Source organism: Diabrotica virgifera, chromosome 1, assembly GCF_917563875.1.
Source record: "Diabrotica virgifera virgifera chromosome 1, PGI_DIABVI_V3a".
Lineage (NCBI taxonomy): Eukaryota > Metazoa > Arthropoda > Insecta > Coleoptera > Chrysomelidae > Diabrotica > Diabrotica virgifera.
In genome coordinates, this window is record NC_065443.1 from 106278026 (window position 1) to 106304753 (window position 26728).

General features: G+C 35.7%; 1 protein-coding gene across 1 annotated transcript in view; it reads right to left on the reverse strand.

Moving 5' to 3' along the window:
- LOC114325448 (protein Wnt-7b) overlaps window positions 1–26728 on the reverse strand; it is a 444311-nt gene that overhangs the window by 163889 nt on the left and 253694 nt on the right. Inside the window, exon 2 of the mRNA XM_028273521.2 lies at window positions 19686–19921. Coding sequence (XP_028129322.1) covers window positions 19686–19921 — 236 coding nt within the window. The remainder of the gene's footprint in view (window positions 1–19685; window positions 19922–26728) is intronic.

Consider the following 26728-nt stretch of genomic DNA (forward strand, 5'->3'; position numbering starts at 1 on the left):
TACAATTTGTAATAATTTCCTTTTTTTGCAGTTCTTTACAGAATGAGCCTGATCAAAGAATAAACTGACCCAAAAAAAAAAATAAAGGAAGGACGAAACATTGGGAATAGGTAGTTGAAATTGTCTATTATTATATAAGAAAAAGTTTACAATTCTACATCCCCTCCATTTTACAAAAATGGAGGGGAATACCCCCTCCCGAAGATGAAAAATAGAGTTTTTTCACAAAGTCAATACTTTTCGAGTTATTTGCGAGTGAATACGTTCATGTTTAACAAAATAAAACATGTTTTTGGACGGTTTTTCGGAGATAACTCAAAAAGTAAGTACTTTAGTGAAAAAATATTCTTAGCAAAAATATAGCCCATAAAAAATTGAAAAAATTGGTGTATATATGAGGTCTGTAGACCCAGCAGAAGCAGAGTTGCAGCTAATGAAAAGTAGGTTCTTCTTCGTCAAATTCCAAATCGAATATTTCAATATGAAATAACCTAAAAATGGAGCACTTTTAGGGGAAAATTTATTTTAACTTTTTTAAAGTGTTTAAAAAAGGTTAATTTTTGAAAAAAAAAACTTGTAATATTAAAAGTAAGTGAATTACGCTCAAAATATTGTTGGTCCCTTTTATTTTTTGGTAAAAAAATCGCGAAAATCACCCACTAATTAGCATCACATATCAATTTTAACATTAGCACTTCACAAGTTACTTTGTCTATATATTATTTATATAATCTGTAAGTTTCATCGGTTCAAAGTGCTTCGTTTTGAGAAAGCTGTAGTTAAAATGGCTTGAACGAGTAACTAATCACGAGTTTAGGCAAATTTTGAACAGCCACAGCATAACCAATTTTTGTCTAACAAGAAAACAAAAAATCAAAAATATTCAGAAAAGCAAAACGGACATTTTATTACTCTTTGAGATACCCGACTAACCCGACAGCCAAAATCCCGACAGCCAAAATCCCGACGGCCAAAACACCGACACGCCAGAATGCCGACACGCCAGAATCCCGACAGGCCAAAATCCCGACAGGTCAAAATCCCGACATGCAACAATCCTCGCATAAGTAAAAATTCCGACTTTTGTTTAATACTTTTAATACAAAATACTTTTGTTTAGTAACAAAAAATAAAAAACAGATGGCCATAAACAAAAAACAAGAAATAAATGTAATTATAGATATGTTAAAAAGAAACTTCTCAAACCTGTCGGGATTCTGGCCTGTCGGGATTCTGGCCTGTCGGGATTTTGGCCTGTCGGGATTCTGGGGTGTCGGGATTTTGGCCGTCGGGATTGTGGCTGTCGGCATTTTGGCTGTCGGGATTTTGGGGTAGACCCAGCGGAAACATATTATCTAAACATACTAACAACACTTGCAAGTCATTAAAAATTCTGCGATAGCGAAACCTTAGTCAAATAAAGAAATAATGTCTCTCAAATCTATACCATTCCATTTATGAATTTTGCACCAAATAACATTTCATATCGGTAATAATTGTTTTATTTTCTTTAATAATATATTGACAAAATATTTTATAATCAGTCTTCTTTAACTGACTTAACAAAAAGTCCGTATTTTTTAGTCTACGAATATTTAACATTCCGCATATGAATTTCGCATCATATAACATTCCAAATACTATATAATTGTTTTATTTTTATTTAATAATACATTAACAAGTATTTTAATCAATCTCCTTCTAACTAACTCTAATAAAAAGTTGTTTTTTCGGTCTACGAATATCTAACATTCCGTATATGAATTTGGCACCGAATAACATTCCGTATACGCGTTTGGCACCTCGCCGCCTATTAGTTGAAATATGATCGCGTGCTGCAAAGAACCAATAGAAAAGTCCTAGGTGCCAAATACATATGCGGAATGTTTAGATGCCTGCGGTAGATCCACATTTAAAAGGCCTCCAATTTATTTAGGGTTGATGTTTTAAAGGTCCACGACTCAACGGTATAGAGAAGAGTCAACCGGACGTAGCATTTTGATAAACGTAGTCGAATTTTAAGTTTTATTTGAGAATCACATAGCAGTGTTTTAATTTTTTCAAAAGATTTTCTGACCTGTTCTATTCTATATCTTACTTCTACTATTAACCTGTTCTAAAATGTGCCCGTTTATTGTGCAAAGTTGAGGTACATTTTCGTTTTTTCAGATTGACATCAGTTTGGTTTTCTGAATGTTTATTTTCATACCAAATTGCTCACAACTGAGTTGGTCCTGTCGCTAAGTAGTTGTAGACCCGAGTAGGAATCCGCAATCAACACCGTATTATCTGCATATCTAATGATATTGGTATTTACCCATTAATCTTGTTTCCATCCTTGGAATCTTCCAGTACCTCTTTAAATAGAAACTCAGAGTAAAGACTAAACAGCAGGGGTGACAGAACACAACCTTGTCTAACTCCTCTCCTAATATCTACTTCTGGGAACGTGGAACCTTCGATCGTAACTCTGGCGCTTTGGTTCCAGTACAAATTTTTTAGTACCTAGTTTGATGTATTTCCCTTCTAAACCGAGAGCGGCTGGCAATTTGTATTGTAAAAAAATGCTCTGAAGAATTCAAAAGTAGAAAAAAGTTCTAATAACAGAAGAAATAAAAAAAGAATTAAATAAATGTGACATTATAGCCATTCTCCTAAAACAACCTCTTTCTATAACTTTCATAAAAACATGCAGAAAATGATACCTCATTAAATCGCCGAATGAAGTGCCTCAATAAATCGCCGAAAACGAGACATTAAGTCACATTGTTGGCAAATGCTCATAATGTCTTATGTCACTTTGTGTTTACATCGATGATATTTTGTTGGTGACATGGGCACGTAGATCGTAGGTGGTATCAACACACCTGTGGAATCTCCTACCAATGATCAACTGAGAACCAAGTGATATACCATAAAGATTATCAATTCGGGTTCCGCACTACAACACGGGACAATAGAGCAAGTTGTGCAAGTGATGAATCAAATAAATAAGGATCTGACTAGTAAAAGATATTGTTCAGTAGCTTTCCTCGATATATCTCAGATTTTCAACAAAGTGTGGCGTGACGGATTATAAGTTAAACTAAAGAAGCTATTGCCCTATCCCCACTTACAACTTTTAAAATCATATCTGATAGATAGGCACTTCCAAATAAAAGATCGAAAAGAATGTACAGAGTTGCATCCAACAAATTCAAAAGTTTCACAAGGTACCATGTTTGGAATGATCCTGTACCTATTGTATACTCCAGAGTGCCATCCAATAGGTTGTTTTGCACTGTTGATTTTACAGCCATTTTCTCGTCCCACGCTGATCTAACATCAGCCTCTAGAAACCGACAAATTAGTCAGAACAAGGTCCAAAACTGGCTAAAAAGATGGCGTATTAAAGCAAATAGATTGAAGTCAACACATGTGACGTTTACACTCCGCAGAGAAACGTGCCCACCTGTTCAGTTTATTAATTGTCAACTTCAACAGTCTGAGAGATTGTGACAGAAAAATTAAATATTTCTCAATAGAGCAGAAACTACTCGTCAGCTGATTGATAGTGTCAAATCTAGAAAAATAGCATATCTTGGACATATAATGCGGGGAATAGAGTATATGATTCTTCGAGTAATAATTATGATGGGTAAAGTCGAAAACCGCAGAGGAATTGGTAGAAAATGAGGCTCGTGGGTTGAAGAATGTCAGAGAAGAGTCAAAACAGCTGATCAGAATAGCTTAAGACAGAGGGAATCTTGCTGTGTTAATCGCCAAGTCAAGGGTACTTGATAAGCCACACAAAGAAGAAGAATGTCTCTTGTAAATGTGTTGAGAAATAAAAATATATAGTTTCCGAAAAATATGGAACGCGGCTTGTAATGTAATCTGTATTGTAAAAAACATGCTCTGGAAAATTAACAGAAAACTTTCTAATAACAAAAGAAAAAAAAAACGAATTAAATAAAAAATGTGACATCCATTGACCATTGTCATATGACCATAATATGACCATTGTCATAAAACAACCTCTGATACTTATAGTCCAGGGTAATAAGGTTTTTTCCATGACACTTGAACAGCCAGGGTACTGAAGCGTTTTTTCGACAGGTAATACCTATAAGAGCAAATTGTAACTATTGCCTGCGTAGGATCTGGGGGCCATTTTTATTTATAAACAATTAAGTGTAAACAAATGGCATTTTTCACTTTTTTTCAAATCAATGGAAAACAGGAAAACTTATGGTTTTTTTAGTACAAATATCTTCGAGATTATGGAAAAAGCTTTAAAATGATGTTTTACTAAGTTTGATATACTCATTTATTGTTAATATAATTGCGAAAAAAGGTCGGAATTGCAAAAAAAATTATTTTCGCAATAACTGTTGTAAAAATTAGTGTACAGCTTTGAAATTTTTGTTAAATAAGGGTTCTTTGGTGCTTAATATCTGATAAAAATTTCAAAGCGATTCATGCAATTGTTTAAATTTTATTCAAATTATTTATCCCAGAGAGCATTTTTTTTGCAATAACATAAGTCAGAAGAAAATAACGTTAGAACCATTCCACAGGTGTCAAATGAAAGAACATGAGCTATATTTTCAACTTGGTTTAAAAAAGTGAATAATAAATGCATTTATTAGTAATAAATAATTATGCAAAATTATCGTAAATCCTTCCTTATAAACTTTTTATTTTGTTATGTAAGAAATTATACATATTTATTACAATTTTTTATCAATTATGATATAGATAACATTACTTGGTAGTTGTGCACTTGAAACAGGGTAAAAAAGTTATTTTTTTTTAGAAAAAGTTATTCAAAAATTTTTTAAAGAAAAATTGACGATACTTTTGCATAATTATTTATTACTAATAAATGCATTTTTTATTCACTTTTTTTAAACCATGTTGAAAATGTTTAAACCTTATGCTCTCTCATTTGACGCCTGTGGAATGGTGCTAAGGTCATTTTTTTCTGACTTATGTTATTGCAAAAAAAATGTTCTCTAGGATAAACAATTTAAATAAAATTTAAACAATTAAATGAATCGCTTTGAAAATTTTACCACATATTAAGCACCAAAGAACCCTCATTAGACAAAAATTTCAAAGCTGTACACAAATGTTTACAACATTTATTGAGAAAATATTTTTTTGCAATTCTGACTTTTTTCGCAATTATATTAACAATAAATGCGTATATCAAACGTTGTAATACGTCATTTTAAAGCTTTTTCCATAGTCTCGAAGATATTTGTACTAAACAAATCATAAGCTTCACTGTTTTCCGTTGATTTGAAAAAAAAAAGGGAAAATGCCATTTTTTGACAGTAAATTGTTTATAAATGAAAAGGCCGCCAGATCCTACGCAGGAAATAGTTATAATTTGTTCCTATAGGTATTACCTGTCGAAAAAACGCTTCAGTACCCTGGCTGCTGAAGTGTCACGAACATGGTATATTTTTGTCTTATTAACCTGGCCTATTAATACTTCTTAACTAAAAACTCTCAGTTAACAAATTACAAATCAGATAACAATCTCTATCTATAACTTTCATAAAAACATGTAAAAAATGATAAGTGCCTCAATAAATCGCCGAAAACGAGACATTAAGTCACATTGTTGGCAAATGCTCATAATGTCTTATGTCACTTTGTGTTTATATCGATATTTTGTCGGTGACATGGGCATGTAGATCGTAGGTGGCATCAGCACACCTGTGGAATCTCCTACCAATGATCAACTGAGAACCAAGTGATATACCATAAAGATCATCAATTCGGGTTCCGCACTATACACGGGACAATAGATCAAGTTGTGCAAGTGATGAATCAAATAAATAAGGATCTGAATAGTAAAAGATATTGTTCAGTAGCTTTCCTCGATATATCTCAGACTTTCAACAAAGTGTGGCATGACGGATTATAGGTAAGTTAAACTAAAGAAGCTATTGCCCTATCCCCACTTACAACTTTTAAAATCATATCTGATAGATAGGCACTTCCAAATAAAAGATCGAAAAGAATGTACAGAGTTGCATCCAACAAATTCAAAAGTTTCACAAGGTACCATGTTTGGAATAATCCTGTACCTACTGTATACTCCAGAGGTGCCATCCAACAGGTTGTTGATTTTACTGCCATTTTGTCGTCCCACGCTGATCTAACATCAGCCTCTAGGAACCGGCAAACTAGTCCGAACAAGGTCAAAAACTGGCTAAAAAGATTGCCTATTAAAGCAAATGGATTGAAGTCAACACACGTGACGTTTACACTCCGCAGAGAAACGTGCCCACCTGTTCAGTTTATCAATTATCAACTTCAACAGTCTGAGAGATTGTGACAGAAAAATGAAACAGTTCTCAATAGAGCAGAAACTACTCGTCAGCTGATTGATACTGTCAAATCTAGAAAAATAGCATATCTTGGACATATAATGCGGGGAAAAGAGTATGTTCAGAGTATGATTCTTCGAGTAATAATTATGATGGGTAAAGTCGAAGAACGCAGAGCAATTGGTAGAAAATAAGGCTCGTGGGTTGAAGAATGTCAGCGAAGAGTCAAAACAGCTGTTCATAATAGCTTAAGACAGAGAGAATCCAACTATAGGTTTGTTCCTACTGCCACTTTTGTACGGTTTTAAGAGCAAGGAGACACCAGGCGGCGCGCGTCGAATCGACGTCGAGGCAGCGTAAAACACATGGCGCGGTATAACAGCGGCAGCTATGCTACGATTTAAAGTATTTGTATTTCGTTGTTGCAAAATTTAGTCGCGTGTTAGCTGGTGTACGATACGATGTCTGAAAGTTATGACGATTTGTCTTTTGTAATAAATACAAGTTTATTTTATCTTAGATTAAAGAAAAAAAGAAACGCAGATATTGGATACATCCCATCATAAAGGAACGAAATTATAAGGGATGGTTTACACATTATATTAACGAAATTAATATAGTAAATGCCCAGAGATGTTTTTTAATTTTACAAGAATGTCTAAAAAATCTTTTCAGGAGTTATTAGTGAGTATTAAAGAGACGTGTTCAAAAAATAACACCGTTATGAGGGAAAGCATATCACCTAAGAAAAACTATTTATAACGCTAAGAGGCTGTCCATTCTATGGTACGCCACTGAGCAAATACAGGTGTTAAATTGATGCCCCTCTATTATACCCCATCTGTTGGGAAATAGTGATGTTTCACAAATGAATATTAACAAAAAAATTATTCAAATTAAAGCCAAAGTACGTATCGAGAATGACGAAAACTAGAATATACAAAACCGTAATAAGAGCCACAGTCACCTACGGATGTGAGACATGGGTGCAAATAAAACGAAGAAAAAATGATCTAGAGTTGAGAACGGAACGTACTAAGAGCTATTTTCAGGGGAAAGAATACAGATACAGAAGACGGCTGGCATAGAAGCACCAATCAAGAATTAAGGATGCTTTACAAGGAACCAAGTGTAGCAAGATACACAAAGTCATAAAGAATCAGGTGGGCAAGTCATGTCGAGGGGATGGATAAGAAAAGAATGCCAAAGATGGTACTGCACAGAAGACCAGTTGGGACTAGGAGACGAGGTAGACCAAGAAAAAGACGGTAAGGAAGTTTCAGGAAGGTATAGTATCGATGGAAATTACACACTGGAAAGGGGAGGTGAAAAATAGGATATAGTGGAGAACCATAGTTCAGCAATTTTTACATAGACATCAAATAAAATTGTATATAAATTATTAGCATAAACTGTATTATCTAACATTGTAAATACAAGGCCTGTAGAGCATAATAAATAAAATAATAAATAAGGCCTGTTTTTTTATTATTTTGTTTGAATATTCATCAATACGCATATCCCAAATAGCTGGTCTCATTTGAGTTTCATTAATTAATTTTTCTACATCTGTATTTTCCATCACAAAAACACGATCTGACAACACTCACTACAGAATTCTCTAGAAAACAGCTCAAACGTCTGTGTTACATACACGCATTTATGATATGCCGTCGAAGTCATAAAACCAATTGGCGGTGGATGGGTTCCAGGATATGTCGCCAGAAAGTCGCTTAATCGAAAATCTTAAGAGCGTCTGGTGTGTGTTACTGCATCAAAGTATAGTAAGGGATGCGTCGCTTTCGACATCTCAGCGGGGGTTCAGTCGACGTACGCCGCCCCGCCGATGTCGATAGCGACGCATCCCTTAGTATAATTTGATGCAGTAACACACACCAGACGCTCTTAAAATTTTCGATGCAGCGGCTTTCTGGCGACATATCCTGGAACCCATCCACCGCCAATCGGTTTTATGACTTCGACGGCATATCATAAGTGCGTGTATCGTGGTGCAACACAGACGTTTCAGCTGTTTTCTAGCGAATTCTGTAGTGAGTGTTGTCAGATCGTGTTTTTGTGATGGGAAATACACCTGTAGAAAAATTAATTAATGAAATTCAGAGGAGACCAGCTATTTGGGATATGCGCATTGATGAATATTCAAACAAAATAATAAAAAAATCTTATTTATTATGCTCTACAGGCCTTGTATTTACAATTTTAGATAATACAGTTTATGCTAATAATTTATATATAATTTTATTTGATGTCTATGTAAAAATTGCTGAACTATGGTTCTCCACTATATTATCCTATTTTTCACCTCCTCTTTCCAGTGTGTAATTTCCATCGATACTACACCTTCCTGAAACTTTCTTGCCGTCTTTTTCTTGGTCTACCTCGTCTCCTAGTCCCAACTGGTCTTCTGTGCAGTACCATCTTTGGCATTCTTCCCTTATCCATCCCCTCGACATGACCTGCCCACCTGATTCTTTATGACTTTGTGTATCTTGTTACTCTTGGTTCCTTGTAAAGCATCCTTAATTCTTGATTGGTGCTTCTATGCCAGCCGTCTTCTGTATCTGTATTCTTTCCCCTGAAAATAGCTCTAAGAACGTTCCGTTCTTAATCTATATCTTTTTTTCTTCTGTTTTATTTAGCACCCATGTCTCACATCCGTAGGTGGCTGTTGCTCTTATTACGGTTTTGTATATTCTGGTTTTCGTCTTTCTCGATACGTACTTTGGCTTTAATTTGAATAATTTTTTAAATCAATTTAACACCTGTATTTGCTCAGTGGCGTACCATAGAATGGAATGCCTCTTAGCGTTATAAATAGTTTTTCTTAGGTGATATGCTTTCCCTCATAACGGTGTTATTTCTTGAACACGGCTTTTTAATACTCACTAATAACTCCCGAAAAGATTATTTAGACATTCTTGTAAAATTAAAAAACATCTCTGGGCCTTTATTATATTAATTTCTTTAATATAATGTGTAAAAAATCCCTTATAATTTCGTTCCTTTATGATCGGATGTATCCAATATCTGCGTTTTTTTTTCTTTAATCTAAGATAAAATAAACTTTTATTTATTACAAAAGACAAATCGTCATAACTTTCAGACATCGTATCGTACAGCAGCCAACACGCGACTAAATTTGACAACAACGAAATACAAATACTTTAAATCGTAGCATAGCTGCCGCTGTTATACCGCGCCATATGTTTTACGCTGCCTCGACGTCGATTCGACGCGCGCCGCCTGGTGTGTCCTTGCTCTTAAGAGCAAGGACACACCAGGCGGCGCGCGTATAACAGCGCGGTATAACAGCGGCAGATATGCTACGATTAAAAAGTATTTGTATTTCGTTGTTGCCAAATTTAGTCACGTGTTGGCTGCTGTACGATACGATGTCTGAAAGTTATGAGGATTTGGCTTTTATTTTATTAGATGAAAGTTTATTTTATCTTAGATTAAAGAAAAAAAGAAACGCAGATATTGGATACATCCCATCATAAAGGAACGAAATTATAAGGGATTTTTTACACATTATATTAACGAAATTAATATAATAAAGGCCCAGAGATGTTTTTTAATTTTACAAGAATGTCTAAAAAATCTTTTCAGGAGTTATTAGTGAGTATTAAAGAGCTGTGTTCAAGAAATAAAACCGTTATGAGGGAAAGCATATCACCTAAGAAAAACTATTTATAACGCTAAGAGGCTGTCCATTCTATGGTACGCCACTGAGCAAATACAGGTGTTAAATTGATGCCCCTCTATTGTACCCCATCTATTGGAAAATAGTGATGTTTCACAAATTATTATTAACAAAAAAATTATTCAAATTAAAGCCAAAGTACGTATCGAGAAAGACGAAAACCAGAATATACAAAACCGTAATAAGAGCAACAGTCACCTACGGATGTGAGACATGGGTGCTAAATAAAACAGAAGAAAAAATGATATAGAGTTGAGAACGGAACGTACTAAGAGCTATTTTCAGGGGAAAGAATACAGATACAGAAGACGGCTGGCATAGAAGCACCATTCAAGAATTAAGGATGCTTTACAAGGAACCAAGTGCAACAAGATACACAAAGTCATAAAGAATCAGTTGGGCAGGTCATGTCGAGGGGATGAATAAGGAATCAATGCCAAAGATGGTACTGCACAGAAGACCAGTTGGGACTAGGAGACGAGGTAGACCAAGAAAAAGACGGCAAGAAAGTTTCAGGAGGGTATAGTATCGATGGAAATTACACACTGGACAGAGGAGGTGAAAAATAGGATATAGTGGAGAACCATAATTCAGCAATTTTTACATAGACATCAAATACAATTATATATAAATTATATATAAAATTCTAAATACTAGGCCTGTAGAGCATAATAAATAAAATAATAAATAAGGCCTGTTTTTTTATTATTCTGTTTGAATATTCATCAATACGCATATCCCAAATAGCTGGTCTCATCTGAATTTCATTAATTAATTTTTCTACATCTGTATTTCCCATCACAAAAACACGATCTGACAACACTCACTACAGAATTAGCTAGAAAACAGCTCAAACGTCTGTGTTCCACCACGATACACGCATTTATGATATGCCGTCGAAGTCATAAAACCGATTGGCGGTGGATGGGTTCCAGGATATGTCGCCAGAAAGACGCTGCATCGAAAATTTTAAGAGCGTCTGGTGTGTGTTACTGCATCAAAGTATAGTAAGAGATGCGTCGCTTTTGACATCTCAGCGGGGGTTCAGTCGACGTACGCCGCCCCGTCTGTGTTACCTCTAAAAAGTTACTCTTACGATCACGAAACTGTTTGGCACGATCACGAAAAACGATCACGAAACTGTTTGGCATCGATTTTATGCGCATGCTTTGAAGCATCGTTCGCTTACGGTACGGTGGCTGTGGCGAAGATGAGACGTGTTGGAACGGATTTTGACACTATCCTAAGTACTGGTTATTTGTTTGAAGGTTCTGGCCATTTGTTTAAAATAGGTTAAAAAATAAATTGGTTTCTTGTCATTTGTTTGTTTGCCACTTTGTCTCCTCTTTCTGTATTTTAACCAGAAATAGTGATTTATTTTTCTTAATTAATTTGAAAAATGTATATTCTAGTTGAAACATTGTGCACAAGAATACGTAATACCTATTATTAATATTTATTAGAATACCTAATTGTTTATCCATCCATGCCAGAACCATTAACCATCTTCACAAAAAACAAACATCAAGTTCGTTTATAAATGGAACGAAAACGATACCAAATTATTATTAGATTTATATGTATATGTTACAGTGAAAGCTGAATATTAGTCAAGGTGTACCGTCGCTAGTGATTGTCGACCTTCACTGAAATGACCAGTGAATGTTGATAGTAGAAAATATATATCAGCTTTCACTAGGGAAGGTGAACCTTCACGGAATCAGCCTAGGGAATGTTGAACATCTGGCGGATGTGCACGGCGGGCGAACGACCTTGACCTGTCGTCAATTTAGTTTACATTTTTAATACTTTTATGAAGTTTAACTTGTTTGAACGTATTTAATACCGCATAGTATAATAATTAGTAATTTTACATTTAAGCCTGCAAGTATCTTTTTATTTGCAGATCCCAGTTTAATACTTGTCCAGTAAACATTATAAAAGAAGATGAAATTCCAATGGAAAAGACACTTACTTTACGAACAGTTGCTACTACTCAGTCAACCGGAAGTGGGCAAGGATTTTTTAAGTGCAGTTGTAACAAGAAGTGCCAAACAAAGAAGTGTTACTGCATAAAAAACAATGTTTTATGCAATTCCAAATGCCATAAAGCATTATCATGTTGCAACAAATAATTTTATTATTGTTGACTATAGTATTTTCGTCTCTATTATAGTCTTTAAATTGTAGACTATAGTTTCACGTTTTATTTTGTTCTTATTTGTTCATCTTTCAAATTCTAAATTTACTTTTGTTATAAAAGTATACGTGATTTAAGATTAGTCTTTTATTTCTCTCTAACTTTCCCTAGACTGTTGTAGAGGAGGTTGTCATTCACTATAGGAATTGTCAACCTTCACTAGTGGATGTTGATCTTGTTTGTACGTCTGTGTAACTTTCCCTAGACTGCTGTAGGGGAGGTTGACGTTCACTAAGAATGGTCAACCTTCACTAGTGAAAGTTGATCTTGTTATTTCAGAATTCAACTTTCACTAAGATGCCCAGCGAGAGTCGACCGTGACTAGTAAAGGTTAACCTTCCCTGAAACGTCAACTTTCACTGTAACATATATATAAAACATAAATAATGCAAACTTGGTACTTTAGAAATCAAAAATACCAAAGTACTGAGACTTAAAACACCCCAATATTTAAATGATAATAAAACAGAACAAAGAAGTTACATGTACATAAACACCAAATACACCTGTCAAATTAGAATTGTGTGAATTATTATAATGAACGATTGAGCAAGAATGAGAAATACTTAAAAAAACAAACAACAAATTAAAAGAGGAATCAATCAAATTGAAGCAAAAATAATCTAATAATCGAAAAAAAAGTTAATAATTTAATAATAATAAAATGTTAACAATAAATAACATAAAAGTGCGGCTGAAAGCACTTAACTTCACTTTGAATACTTTGAAATAAAAATAAAACGACCACCTGAACCTGAACTAAAATGAGAATTTTTTGAGGTACTGCATAATGCGCAGGTCAGTCCACACGGTAATAGCTTTTGACCAGGTACTGAAATGACGATTCAGAAACCGTACGTCGGACGATCCCAAGTTGAGTTGGAACGACAAAGGGACGGTACATGAACGGTCCATTTTCAGTTGGAACGCATTTTATCTATTGCGCAGAAGCGTTACCGTACATTGTACTATTCTCGACGAGTTGGAACAAACCTTATGTTAATCGCCAAGTCAAAGGTACTTGATAAGTCACACAAAGAAGAAGAATGTCTTTTGTAAATGCGTTCAGAAATAAAAATATATCGTTTCCGAAAAATATGGAACGCGGCTTGTAATCTGTATTGTAAAACACATGCTCTGGAGAATTAACAGAAAAACTTTCTAATAACAAGAGAAAGAAAAAGAGGTAAATAAATGTGACATCCATTGACCATTGTCATATGACCATAATATGACCATTGTCATAAAACAACCTCTGATACTTAATGCTTCTTAACTAAAAACTCTCAGTTAACAAATTACAAATCAGATAACAATCTCTATCTATAACTTTCATAAAAACATGCAAAAAATGATAAGTGCCTCAATAAATCGCCGAAAACGAGACATTAAGTCACATTGTTGGCAAATGCTCATAATGTCTTATGTCACTTTGTGTTTACATCGATGTTATTTTGTCGGCGACATGGGCGCGTAGGTGGCATCAACACACCTGTGGAATCTCCTACCAATGATCAACTGAGAACCCAGTGATATACCATAAAGACCGTGGGCGCCTACACCAAGAAGGATGATTGATATGGAGCCACTAATGTTACTTTAGTATTAGGTGGATCGTGGATCATTAGGTAAATGTGTGTCGGATATTTCTTTAATGGCGTTTCTATTTTGTGTTTATGAAAGTGCTAGTGATTAATAAACTGATAATTTCTTCTGCTTTTTACAATTTTGTTTACTTGTTAGAGCTTAGAAATTTATTTATTTGTTTTTCATTATGTTTATGTGCCCAGATGTTAAAAATGTTTAATTTTATTGGCATATGATTAGTTTTTAAATTATTTTTCGTAAAGAAATTGTTATTGTCAACGTTAATCATTTGACCGAAAAACAAATATGGCGTATAATATATCAATTATGATTTCACGACCTGTATCATAATGGACTTCATTATGATGATTTCATTACGATACAGATTTTTAACCGATAGAATCGCGATATGCATTCGCGATGAAGGTGGCACACGCGCAGTGTGACCAATGGCGAGTCAAATAAATACTCTGCGACAGTTCTCAATATGTAAACAAACTGACAAACTACTTAATTTGTTTGCGTTACAAAATAAATAAATTTGAATATATTTTTTGTTGTGAATGATCATAGAAAAAATCGTGTATACAACCTGCATTTAATTATCATTATACAGCTCGTACTCTATACGAAACTCGATGCTAGGTGGCTCGTTTCGTATCCCTCATACTAGCTTCCTAATGACCATCATTAAATGCTCGTTGCATAATATACCATACTATGGCTTACGTAAACTTATATTTTATTATTTGAGACACTTAAGGGCATGGGCGCAAAATGTCGCCTGTCGAAATGTTCAACGTGTTTTAAATGTAAAACTAATATATATTTTTAAAAAATTTAAACGCAGAATGGAAGATTACAATTATTACTGAGGGCCGAAAGTCCCTGAAAACTTCTATATTGTTTATTTTAATAAGTTACAGGGGTGAAAACAAAAGAGAAAATTTAGTGTGATTTTTAATTGCAAATATTTCATTCAAAAGAAACTTTTTCTTTATTCTAAGCGACTTTAGGCCCTCGGTAATAACGTAATCTTTCATTCTGCGTTTAAATTTTTCAAAAATACTTATTAGCTTTCTCCTGATTCGAAAAATATGAATACATTTAAAACACATTGAAAATTTTGACAGGCGACATTTTGCACCTCTTCCTCTTCCCTTAAACGATTCTTAGGTATAGGTTTAGTTCCAGTGGGAACTGGAATCAACATTCTTACTATACTTTGACAATAAAATAAGGAGGGTGATTCACAAATGTAACCTGATATACTAATTATTGTACGAGGTGCAAATCAAGTACGCCGTTTTCTAATCAGAAAATCAAAATGATATTGGTTCACAACGTTTTGGTAGCTCTTCGTACATTTTAATAAGTAATATGCGGTCAGTAGTTACCAGTGGCGGCTCGTCAGAGGAGGCAAGGGAGGCTCAGCCTCCCCATAAATTTTTTACACACTCTACACTGTTTTGTTTATCATGAATCGCGAAAACAATAAGCACTCTCACTATTATACAACGTGTAAATTCCATATTATCACTAATTATCCATACGTACGGAGCATTAGCATTAGAACGCATGATCGCGTCTCAGTTTTATTAAATATTATTGTAGGCAGGACCCTGGGTTATCCCGAGATGCATGGACGGAGCCGAGAAGCCCAGCAGTCTCCGTTGCTAATGCTCCGTGCAGCGCAGCAGGCGTTTAAGGAGACCCGGTCTCCTAACAGTGGCATCTACGGCGCCATCACACGCTGCCCGGAGATATACCAGGGAGGCAGAGTAGCTTCTCGGCTCCGTTGCGTGGTTGCGTGCGTCTCGGGACAACGAATTTTAGGGTCCTGACTAAAAATAATGAAACATCTAAAAGTGCGAATTTTGTTATGAAATTTGGTATGTGGGGTTATAATAATATTTGGAACAACTTGCCCAAATAACTTTTTCCGATATCTCTAACTCAAAGCAAAATATCGGTAATTTATCGTGTTTTTGAATTCGCAGTAGGCCGCGTTTAGAATTAAAAAAATTCAGTTGAGTATCTTAAAAAATTTTAAACTTCATTATGTATGGACTGCAAAACTTCAAATCTGTATTTATTTTGATATGCATAGGTATCTATTTACAAATAGATAGAATGGTTAACAAATAAACGACAGAAACTTTGGTATTAAACTTTTACAATTAGACTAACTATTTTTAAAATGATATGATATGAAATTATGAATTAGGATGATATTATGAAATGTAAATAAAAAATGGTCAAAAAATGAAGCCTTAAATTACATTTTTTGGCGCATTTTTTTGCTAGTGCAAATTTGTCTAGATATTTTACAGTTAGGTATAGCCTCCCCTATTGTAAGAATCACGAGCCGCCACTGGTAGTTACAGTGGGCTAGCTGTAACAACATCTTTGTCGGATTATATGTCTGACTGAGAGAGAAATCATAGTTGAGACAGGCGTGATTGTAGGTGTTATGGCTGGGGTGCCCCAGGGGTCCGTCATTGGCCCGTTACTGAGGAACTTGGCATACGACGGGGCCAAGCACTGCGAAGTCGGAAAAGGGCTCACCCCCTTCGCATTCGCTGATGATCTCGCGATGCCAGTAGCAGCGCGGGATAGGGAAAAGGAAGTGGACAGGATAAATGACCAGGGTTTGAGTCTTGTAACGGAGAAGACTGAGGCAGTAGTCTCGAGAAAGAGATTTGCATGAAATGGTTACTATACGGATCACTCCTAAGAAGTACATCAAATACTGGGGGTGGTATTACATATGAATGGGAGTTAGGGAGAGCACGTCTGGTAGGTGACCGGTAAGGCGGCAGAAAGAGCGGCTGCGCTGGGGAGGGTAATGCCCAATATCGGGGACCTAACTCCGAAAGAAGGAGGGTTCTACACAGCGTTGTTCAATCTGTCTTCCTCTACACAGCACCAGTGTGGTGCGAGGCTGTGGAAATACAGGCGTAGAAGAGTCTTGGTACGCACGAACGTAACTAGTCTGCTGTGGGCAGCAAGAGCTTACAGGACTGTGTCCTGTGGGTGATCACCAGCTGTGTCCACTTATATGTTTCAGCGGAGAAATAGATATACAAGGAGAGAACATTAGAAGCGAGGAAAGGCCTACATCCATTGGGATATTGCAGGACGAGTGGGATGCAACGAAGGATGTGGCACAATGGAGGTAGTCACTGATACCGAATATGCGGATCTGGCTGGACTGCGGACACAGGCGCTTAGACCACTATCTGACGAAGCTGATCACAGGGTACGGGAGCTCCGACAATTGTCTGTATTGTGAGACTTATATGATACGGTGTCACATACTCTTTTATAGTATGTCAGATGGGCAAGAGAAAGGAACAAGCTAGAAAGAGTATTTGAGTCAGTGAGGGATATGGTACAAATGGTGATGGATGGGCGATGGTGGAACAAAATCCACAAATATGTAAGAAAGGTGCTGTCGATAAAAGAGAAAGACGAGCGGGAGGTAGATGCAGTTCTAGAAGGTACTGATATAGACAGAACTGGGCCCGCATAGCTAGGAAGAAGAAAAGGTTAACAACATAGGGGTGAAAGTAAGTACGAATAAGAGAATGAGAGAGGTGGAAATGGCGGCAGGCATGAGAGAATGACAGGGCAAGTGGACTAAGGTGAGTGTCGAGACGGACGGTGACAAAGAGCACACGGGACATTTTATCGCGGCTCTGGCTTCTGTTTAGAGGTAGGGCCGCAATGGCTTCTGCTTAAAGGTAGGGAGGTATGCATGTATATAAGTATGTGTAAGAAGGATAGCCAAGGAGAATTCTAGTTAGGAAGAGGCGAGGAAATGCGAAAGACGAAAATGTCGTTAAATCTTACGTTCTCTCGGGCAAAATATGTCTTCAATTAAGCCAAAATTATTTCAATTGGATTCAGCTTGCTATGGTAAGGAAGTTTTAAAACAGTCATACCATGAAGTCTAGCCATTGAGTCAACAGACATTGACGATATCTACCACGACGCTCCTTAATTGTTATTAGTTTGGCTTTGGACATATCTACTGTAAATAAAATACAGTTTTCTCGTAGCCAGCTCTTCATGGGATCTTCTATCAGTCACCGTTGGAATTCATTCAACAAAAGCGGATGTGGTAAGATAAATTATCCGGTACCATAACACAGTTACTATTTACACGCTAGAGAATATTCTCTAACCTCTTTTCGAACCATATGGAGTTCATGTCTTTATGATAATCCCCAATTTTCTTCTAAATAAAAACAAGGGTACCATTTTGCAGACAATCAAATTGCTGCCAATATGGACGAAATTTAGAAGCTGGACCTTACATTATAAAAATTGAAAACGAGAACCAAAATTTGACACTCTATTTATGAACCGCCTTGTATGAGAGACAAAACAAATTATATATGTTATAGTCAAAACCCGAATTTCAGACACTCTTAGGTTTGACTAGGCAATCCTCAGGTCTGACTGACGGACTTAGTCAAAGCCCGAAATAAATTACAGTTTCAGCCTTTGACTAGTCAAACCTAGGAGAGACTAAGTTGGTCAGGCAAAGGTCGAAATTTAATTTTATGAAATCGGGGTTTGACTAGTCAAACCCCGATCAGCTATTAAAATGTCGTAATTTGTTAAATTAAGTTTAATAAAACGTCATTTTTTAATTTTGACGTTTATTATTTTTATATTTTCGTAATTAAAATAAAAAAAATAGTATTTATTCTCACATGTTGAGGCATTCTGGCATTTAGAGTTGAACAATACGTTAGACCTTTTACACTTACATAATTTTGAAGAGCATTTCTTATTGCAGTACCATGTTATAAAGCCTTGTCCTCCAAATTTAGAATCTTTTGTACTAATTTCTCTTAGAGACAGCTTTTGCAAACAATTTAGATTACTTCTTCAGATGTGGTTTGTTGTATTTGCCAAAAAGAGGGCTCTGACGCACATACGTGCATAATTTGTAATCAGGTGGTACATATTGTGTGCGCTGACAGCAAACTTGATGCATACTATGAAGGTTTTAAAAGAAAAGTTACATGCATGGGTTGTGAACAGACACAAAAAAATTAAAATAAATAAAGGAAATGCGATTGAAAGTCTTCATGGCCAGGCTAACGCTGTAAAACAATTAAGTGAAAAAAAATTTCTTCCAATTTCGATCGGAAAAACTGTAACAATACCTATCCGCAGCTTTGATAGAGCCAAAGGAGATGCTCGAAATATTTTGGGTATCATACAAGATAAAACAATTGACGGTTTATATAGAGTGGGTACGAAATACGGAACAATAAACAACCTTTTTCCAAGAAATCAAATAAGAGAATGCAAAGAGAATTTTCTTAATTTCGAAGATGTTCCAGAAGTCATCTCTAAGAGAAATTAATACAAAGGATTCTAAATTTGGAGGAGAAGGCTTTGGAAGGAGAAAATTATGTAAGTGTACAAGGTCTAACCTATTGTGCAACTCTAAATTCCATAACGCCTCAACATGTTAAAATAAATACTAATTTTTTATTTTAATTAAGAAAATATAAAAATAATAAACGTTAAATTTAAAAAATGACGTTTTATTAAGCCTAATCTAACAAATTTTTTGACCAACTTTGCCTGACCAACTTAGTCTCTCCTAGGTTTGACTAGTCAAAGGCCGAAACTGTAATTTATTTCGGGCTTTGACTAAGACCGTCAGTCAGACCTGAGGATTGCCTAGTCAAACCTAGGAGTGCCTGAAATTCGGACTTTGACTATAACATAATAATATATAATATGTAACAACGTCGTCATTTTAATTTATCAAATATATAACAAGACACATAGTTTACATAATGGAAAATAATTGACTTACCTACTATTACTACGTGTCCAAAGGATGATGGATTTTCTATGCCTGTACAGTTCCATCTATGCCCTCTAAACTGATACCTACACTCATTGGTAGCCATCCTAATTCCGTCTCCGACGGCTACCATCGCATCCGGCGACGCTCTACACATTTCTCTTTGTCTATGAATCAGTCCTGGACTATTCGTACAAACCACTTCGGTTCCGAAGTCTATTACACTTATCACACCAAGCACTACCCTGTAAAAAAAAGGACAAAATTATATTTCGTTTATAAACACGAAAGTGTAATAAATCCAGTACAAACAATTCCCTGATTCGGCTTAAGTTCGAAACCCTCTAGAAAAGTATCCCGACTAACCAGTGGCCATCAACAAAGGGACAAAAGTACAAACATGTGTACCTGTGACGTCCATAACCCGTCAGACGATAACATCCGATTATTCCAACGACAGGTTCGACCAAATGGTTTCACTTGCTGGCCAGTCTCTAAATCAGGCGGAGGAAAGGAAATTAAGGGAATTTCTTCGGCGGTACCGTGACATTGTCATAACGAAAGGAGAAAATACAGGACGCAATACAGTTGTCAAACATAAAATTGGCACTGGTAACGCTAAGCCAATTCGTCAAACAGCTCGACAATTACCACAAACGAACAGAGAGGAAAATTAAAGGATTTTTCAGGAATGGGTCTCTCCGGTGATCCTGATAAAAAAAACGGAACTGCGAGGTTCTGTATGGACTACCGTTTGTACAAAAGTGTTACCCAGAAAGATAGTTATCCTCTGCCTCGGATCGACAACACGTTAGTTACATTAACTGGAAGTAAATTTTTTTCTACGTTGGACTTGAAGTGTGGATATTGGCAGATAGAAATGGACACAACGTTGGATTCGGAGAAGACAGCCTTCACCACAGAATCTGGATTGTGGCAATTCAACGTTATGCTATTTGGACTCTGTAATGCTCCTGCGACATTTGAGAGGCTTATGGAAAATATGTTGAGAGGGTTATCTTGGAATACGTGCCTGGTGTATTTAGACGACATAATGGTCTTGAGGAAGACTTTTGAAGATCATCGGAAGAATTTAAAAGACGTTCTTAATCGACAGAAAGCTACTAAATTGGTGTTAAACTCCAAGAAGTTCCAGATATTTCAAAGTAAAGTCAATTATTCAGGTCATATAGTCAGCAAAGAAGAAATGGCCGTGAATAAGGGAAAATTGATTCCATTAAGGAATCTTCCAAAACATTCAATCCTCTTCAATCAGGTGAGAAGTTTTCTGGGGCTATGTACTTACTATCGGAGGTTCATTAACAAGTCTGCAGATATTTCTAAGTCATTAACGCAGTTTACAAAGAAAGTAAGAGATTTTAGATGGAATGGAGACTGCCAAACTGCCTTTGAAACCTTGAAGAAGCATTTAATCACAGCAAGAATATTAGGATATCCACTACCATAAGGAGAGTTTACCTTAGATACGGATAATACTTGTAACGTAGGAATTTGAGGAGTCTTATCTCAGATTCAATTAGGACCGGAACGAGTCCTTGGAGATTTTAGTTAAGTGTTTTCAAATCCTGAGCGAAATTATTCCGTCACGAGAAGAGAAGTACTAGCAGTAGTGTAATAGTGATTAAATGCAGATTAAGAACCCAGCGGGTCAGATGGATTGAACGACTCCAAGAATATGATTGCAACATTGAGCATGGGGACGGTGTTAGACACGGGAACGCTGATTTTATTTCTAGAAGTTTGTATCCAGCAGAGTGTTCCTATTGCAACAAAACACAGTCAAAGGAAGCAGTAATGCTAAGAAGAATGGTGGTCAACGACTAGTGGACGCCTACTAAGGAAGAACAAGAGAAATATCCAGTTTTACAGAAAATTCTAAAATGGAAAGAAGAAAACCGTCGACCGTCTTGGCAAGAAATATTCAGCCTGTGCTCAGTAGTTAAGACGTATTGGGTCCAGTGGTACTCCTTTATCATGGAAAATAGCTTGCTTAAACGAGTACTGAAAGTAAATGATTGTGATGGTTAAGCGAAAAGAATACAGTTTGTGATTCCAATGAGCAGAATAGCCGAAGTACTTCGTCAGTTACACGACAGTCCATCAGGATGACATTTTGGAGTCAAGAAAACCCTTCAGAGTCTTCAGTCTGAGATATAAATCTGATAAATAGATAAATGTATTTAAGTTAAGTTTTATTGTAAACAGTAAGTGAAATAAATTAAATTAAATAAACTTAGTACATTAAGTATTTATAACTCTTTATAAATTAGAAGTGTTAAAGGCAGTAAAGCCGTCACAATAAACTGTGAAATACCAAGAAAACTTCAAGAAGTAGAAGCCATCTAATTATAAACTAAAAAAGTGATTAATAAAAATCCATTTTAAAATAATTATTCTTCAAGTTTATGAAAATATAAATGCCTTAAGACTTGATACATAATTTAAATTTCTTATTACGGATACTTTTTTTACAGTTGAAAATAACGAAAACGTAAATACAAACATAAGGCTTTCAAGCGGATCAGTAAATACAATCTTAGTGGTAGGTAATAATAAAATCTAGATCAATTAACTCGATCGTTCGAAACTGTCACTAAGCTTAATTCAAGTATCGGTTTTACTGTTAGTTGTTATTTTACAGGAAAATATATTTCTGTAAGTGAACGGTCGCAAGTCAGCGGTTTTATAGCCCGGTCAATGTTAATGTTTTATCAATGTTAATGTCAATGTTTTAATCAATGTTTAACAGAAATGGGATTCCATTTTAGAACTTTTTTTATTATCCCGGTTTTGTATGACGTTCTCCGTCTTCCGGTTCCCAGTTTCCAGATTCGTCGGTCGTTCCATTCGCCAGGGTGAAGGTTCCTTTTCGACATTGCCTCCTGAATGTCGCCTAGCCAGGATCGTTTCGGCTCTCCTCTCTTCCTTCTTTCGCTTGACGTCCCTTTGAAAATTTGTTTTGGCAGCCTGCCGCCGTCCATCCTTTCTATATGACCATACCAGATCAGTTGTTTCCTTTGAATTTCGTCTGTGATGGTTGACTTGACTCCCATTAAATATCTGATTTGGTCATTTTGCATTCTTTCAAGCCTTGATTTCCTAGCCGATATTCTCCAGAAGTCCATTTCCAATGCAAGTAAATTGATTTTGGAACTACTGGTAGTAAATAAATATTGCATGTTTACTCATATAATTTAAAAAAAAGCACACTAGTTTTTAATAGCCAAAAAATTATAGTCTCTAAAGAAACTGCATCCTAAAATATCCAAAAATATAAAATTAGATACTAATGAAATTTTTTTCGACCAAAAGAATGAAGCCAATTCGTACTTCTTCTGTTTATTGTGCTCCTGGCCTGATGGCATGATGCATGTTCTTATTCAATTTTAAGGCTGTACTTTGTCGTATTTAAGGTGTTGACTGCCAGCTATTTTGGTATAAATGTTTTAAAAGGGTCACCCTGGTGATTTTATGGCTATTGGTGTTAAATCTCTTGCTTTCAGGCTTCTTCTTCTTCAGCCTATTTGCATCGTCTCATAATTGAACTCTCCAGCCTTCTTTCTTCTGTGCTATTTGGTGCCAGTTTTTCCACGCTTTTACTTTGATGTCGTCTAGCCACCGTTTTTGTGGTCTGCTCATCTACTATGACTGGACTCGAGTGGTCTCGAGTCTCGAGTCAATGGTTCAATGTTTTACCGTCCAGCTTTCATTGTTTTTTGGTGATACATATCCTACCCAACAACATATACCTAATTTGTACAATTCTTCCAATTACATCTACCACCTCGATCTTGCTGTGAATGTCTTCATTTTGTATGCCATCTCTCAGAGAAAGTCCTAAAATAGCTCGTTCGATGGCCTAATTAGCTGATAACTCTGTAAACGTCACGGCCTTTTCTCCGTAGAGTATTACTGGTAGAATACAACTGTTGAACACCATTTTCTTTAGATTTATTGGGATCCTTTTTGTTTTCAACAAAACACTGAGTCATTCAGATTCTTCTAGATTATAACAAGAATAAAAAACCGCTAAACGCCGTAAAAATGAGTGGCGCGTAAAATATTCCAGCTACAAAAGATCTGATATGAATGTTACGTGGCGCGAAAATGGATTTTCATTTGATGCAAAACAAAATTCTAGTTTTATTTTAAAAGATTTTTCCATAATATTTGCTAAATTTGAAGTAAACGCGCCACAAAAGAGTAACTTTGATACAGTTTGAATTTTGAAACTCTTTTGTGGCGCGTTTACTTCAAATTTAGCAAATATTATGGAAAAATCTTTTAAAATAAAACTAGAATTTTGTTTTGCATCAGATGAAAATCCATTTTCGCGCCACGTAACATTCATATCAGATCTTTTGTAGCTGGAATATTTTATGCGCCACTTATTTTTACGGCGTTTAGCGGTTTTTTATTCTTGTATCAGGAGTTTTTCAAAGTTATTTATAAATTAAATGTATGAAGTTGAATGCAATGTTCCTCTATTACACGTCAAGCTTTATAAATGGTCACCTTTGTTGCATTATCTCCCAAATCATCTAGTGTCCATCGAATGTACACTAGATTTTTTTCTATTCGAAATAGATTGAAAAAAAAAATATATTGAGATGGCCGGTAAATGAAGTCGGATTGCCCGTTGCCAGATCAAATTTAGCGTCGTAACCACTACAACTCATAAACCATTTGGGGAATAATCGTTAATTGGAATATACTTTTGTATCTTAATAACTTCTCTAAACGGCTTAACCGATTTTGATCAGTAAACATGAGTTTGAAACGTATTGACCAGTAGTATCTGATGGATCTAAGGTCAAGTATGATAACTGAAGCTATTAGGTACAGGAATTATTTAGCTTTCGAAACCGTTTTTCCCACAGAAAATAGATTTTATCATATTTATGAAGCCTATAACCTAAAAATTTGAATTTTCCCGGATATGAGGTATACATCGTTAGATTCGTCTTGAGTCCTTATACAAACGCTAAGTTATTGGCACAATTCGTACGTTGAAATGTTGAGTAATTGTCGAAAAACCAAAATTTTCAAAGTTTAGTTTTTCAGTTTTTCGGCTATACTGAGCCGTGTGTATGTCTGATCCTGACGGCTTGGACACCATTTGAAAGCTTAAGTCAACACTATTGATTTGATATATTTGCGGTTCTCATGCCTCTTCTTGATCCGAATATATATACCCCCAAAAAATATGCCGTTTTGTACCTACAAAGTCCTATAGCTGGCTTATGGGTGGTCAAAAGTCACAAACTACACCGGTTCTAAATCGGTCCTGACCCCCTCTTTAAATACAGAGAAAAAATATCAAATCGGTTTAACTTTCAAACACACATACATACATATCCACAAACATTTTCCCTTTTTTAAATAAAAATTGAGTCACATTTCTAAGCTCTATAACTTTTGAATGGTATAACCGATTTTCAAAACTAGACATGCGTTGGAAAGGTAATGATCAGTTCTATTAGAAACCGCAAGTTGGACTTAAATTTTCGAAGTTTTTGGGAGTTTTGGGGACCAGAACGAAAAACAGACCCTAAATAGGAAGGTCCGTAAAATCGACACCCTTGGACCAAAATGGATGGTTGACATATGAATGGGTGAGTCTTTTTCTGAACTTGAAGATGGGAGTTGGCACAATTTTCAATTCAGTCAGATTTAGAAAATTGAAAATTTCGTGTATATAATAGTGTCGCGTGTAGGGGGGTGTATTTCTGCGCCACTGGCGAGAACTGCCGTTATCTGGTAATCTTTCCGATATAAAACTAACAGCTTCGATAACTAATAAATCGAAAACTATTAATTTTATCAAAAAAATGTATAATGAACATTTTTTGTTTATAATTAATATTTTTACCAGCATTTTCGGTCAAAATATAAAAAAAAATTCCACCCTCGAGATGAGGTGGCAACTACCCCCTTGGTAAAAGCGTCTTTCGGCATCATATAGATTTTGATCCTTGGACTATCCACTACTTATTGACAAATTTTTAAACAAATCTATCCATTCTGTAAAAATTGCGAAGTGAAAAAATTCAGTTCCTGGACTAATTATACCTTTGGAGCTCTATAATTTCTGAACGGCTTACCTGATGTTGATCACTAAACATGAATTTGAAACGTATTGACAAGTAGTATCTGATGCATCCAAGATCGAGTATGAAAGCTGAACGTATTACAGGAATTATTGAGCTTGAAAAACCGTTTTTCCCATAAGAAATAGATTTGATCATACTTATGAACCCTATAACTTAAAAATTCGAATTTTCCCAGATATAAGGTATACACCGTTAGATGCGTCCGGTCTCAGTTATTGGCGCAATTCGTAGGTTGAAATTTTGAGTAATTGTCGAAAAACCAAAATTTTCAAAGTTTAATTTTTCAGTTTTTTGGCTATGGTGAGCAGTGCGTATGTCTCAGCTTGATCGCTTATGGGCCATTTGAAAGCTTAACTCAACCCTATTAATTTGGTGTATTTGCGGTTTTCCTGTCTTTTCTTGAACCTAAGATATATACGCCCAAAAAATATGCTATCTTGTATCTACTTAGTCTTCTAGCTAACTTACGCGTAGTCAGAAGTCAAAAATTAGACCGGTTCTGAATCGGCCCTCACACCCTCTTGAAACATAGAAAAAAAAATTCAGATCGGTTTAACTTTTCCACATACATACATACATACAAACATACATATCCACAAACATTTTCCATTTTTTAAATAAAAATTGAGTCATATTTCTGAGCTCGATAACTTTTGGATGGTACCACCGATTTTCAAAATTAAACATGCGTTGGAAAGGTAATGATCTATGCTATCAGAAGCCGCAAAGGTCGGGCTTAAATTTTTGAAATTTTTGGGAGTTTTGGGGACGAGAACGAAAAACAGGCTTTAAATGGGAAGGGCCGTAAATTCCACACCCTTGGACTAAAATGGAGAAGTAACATATGGATGGACGAGTCTTTTCGTAAACTTTAAGATGGGATGTGGCCCAATTTTCCATTCAGTCAGGTTTAGAAAA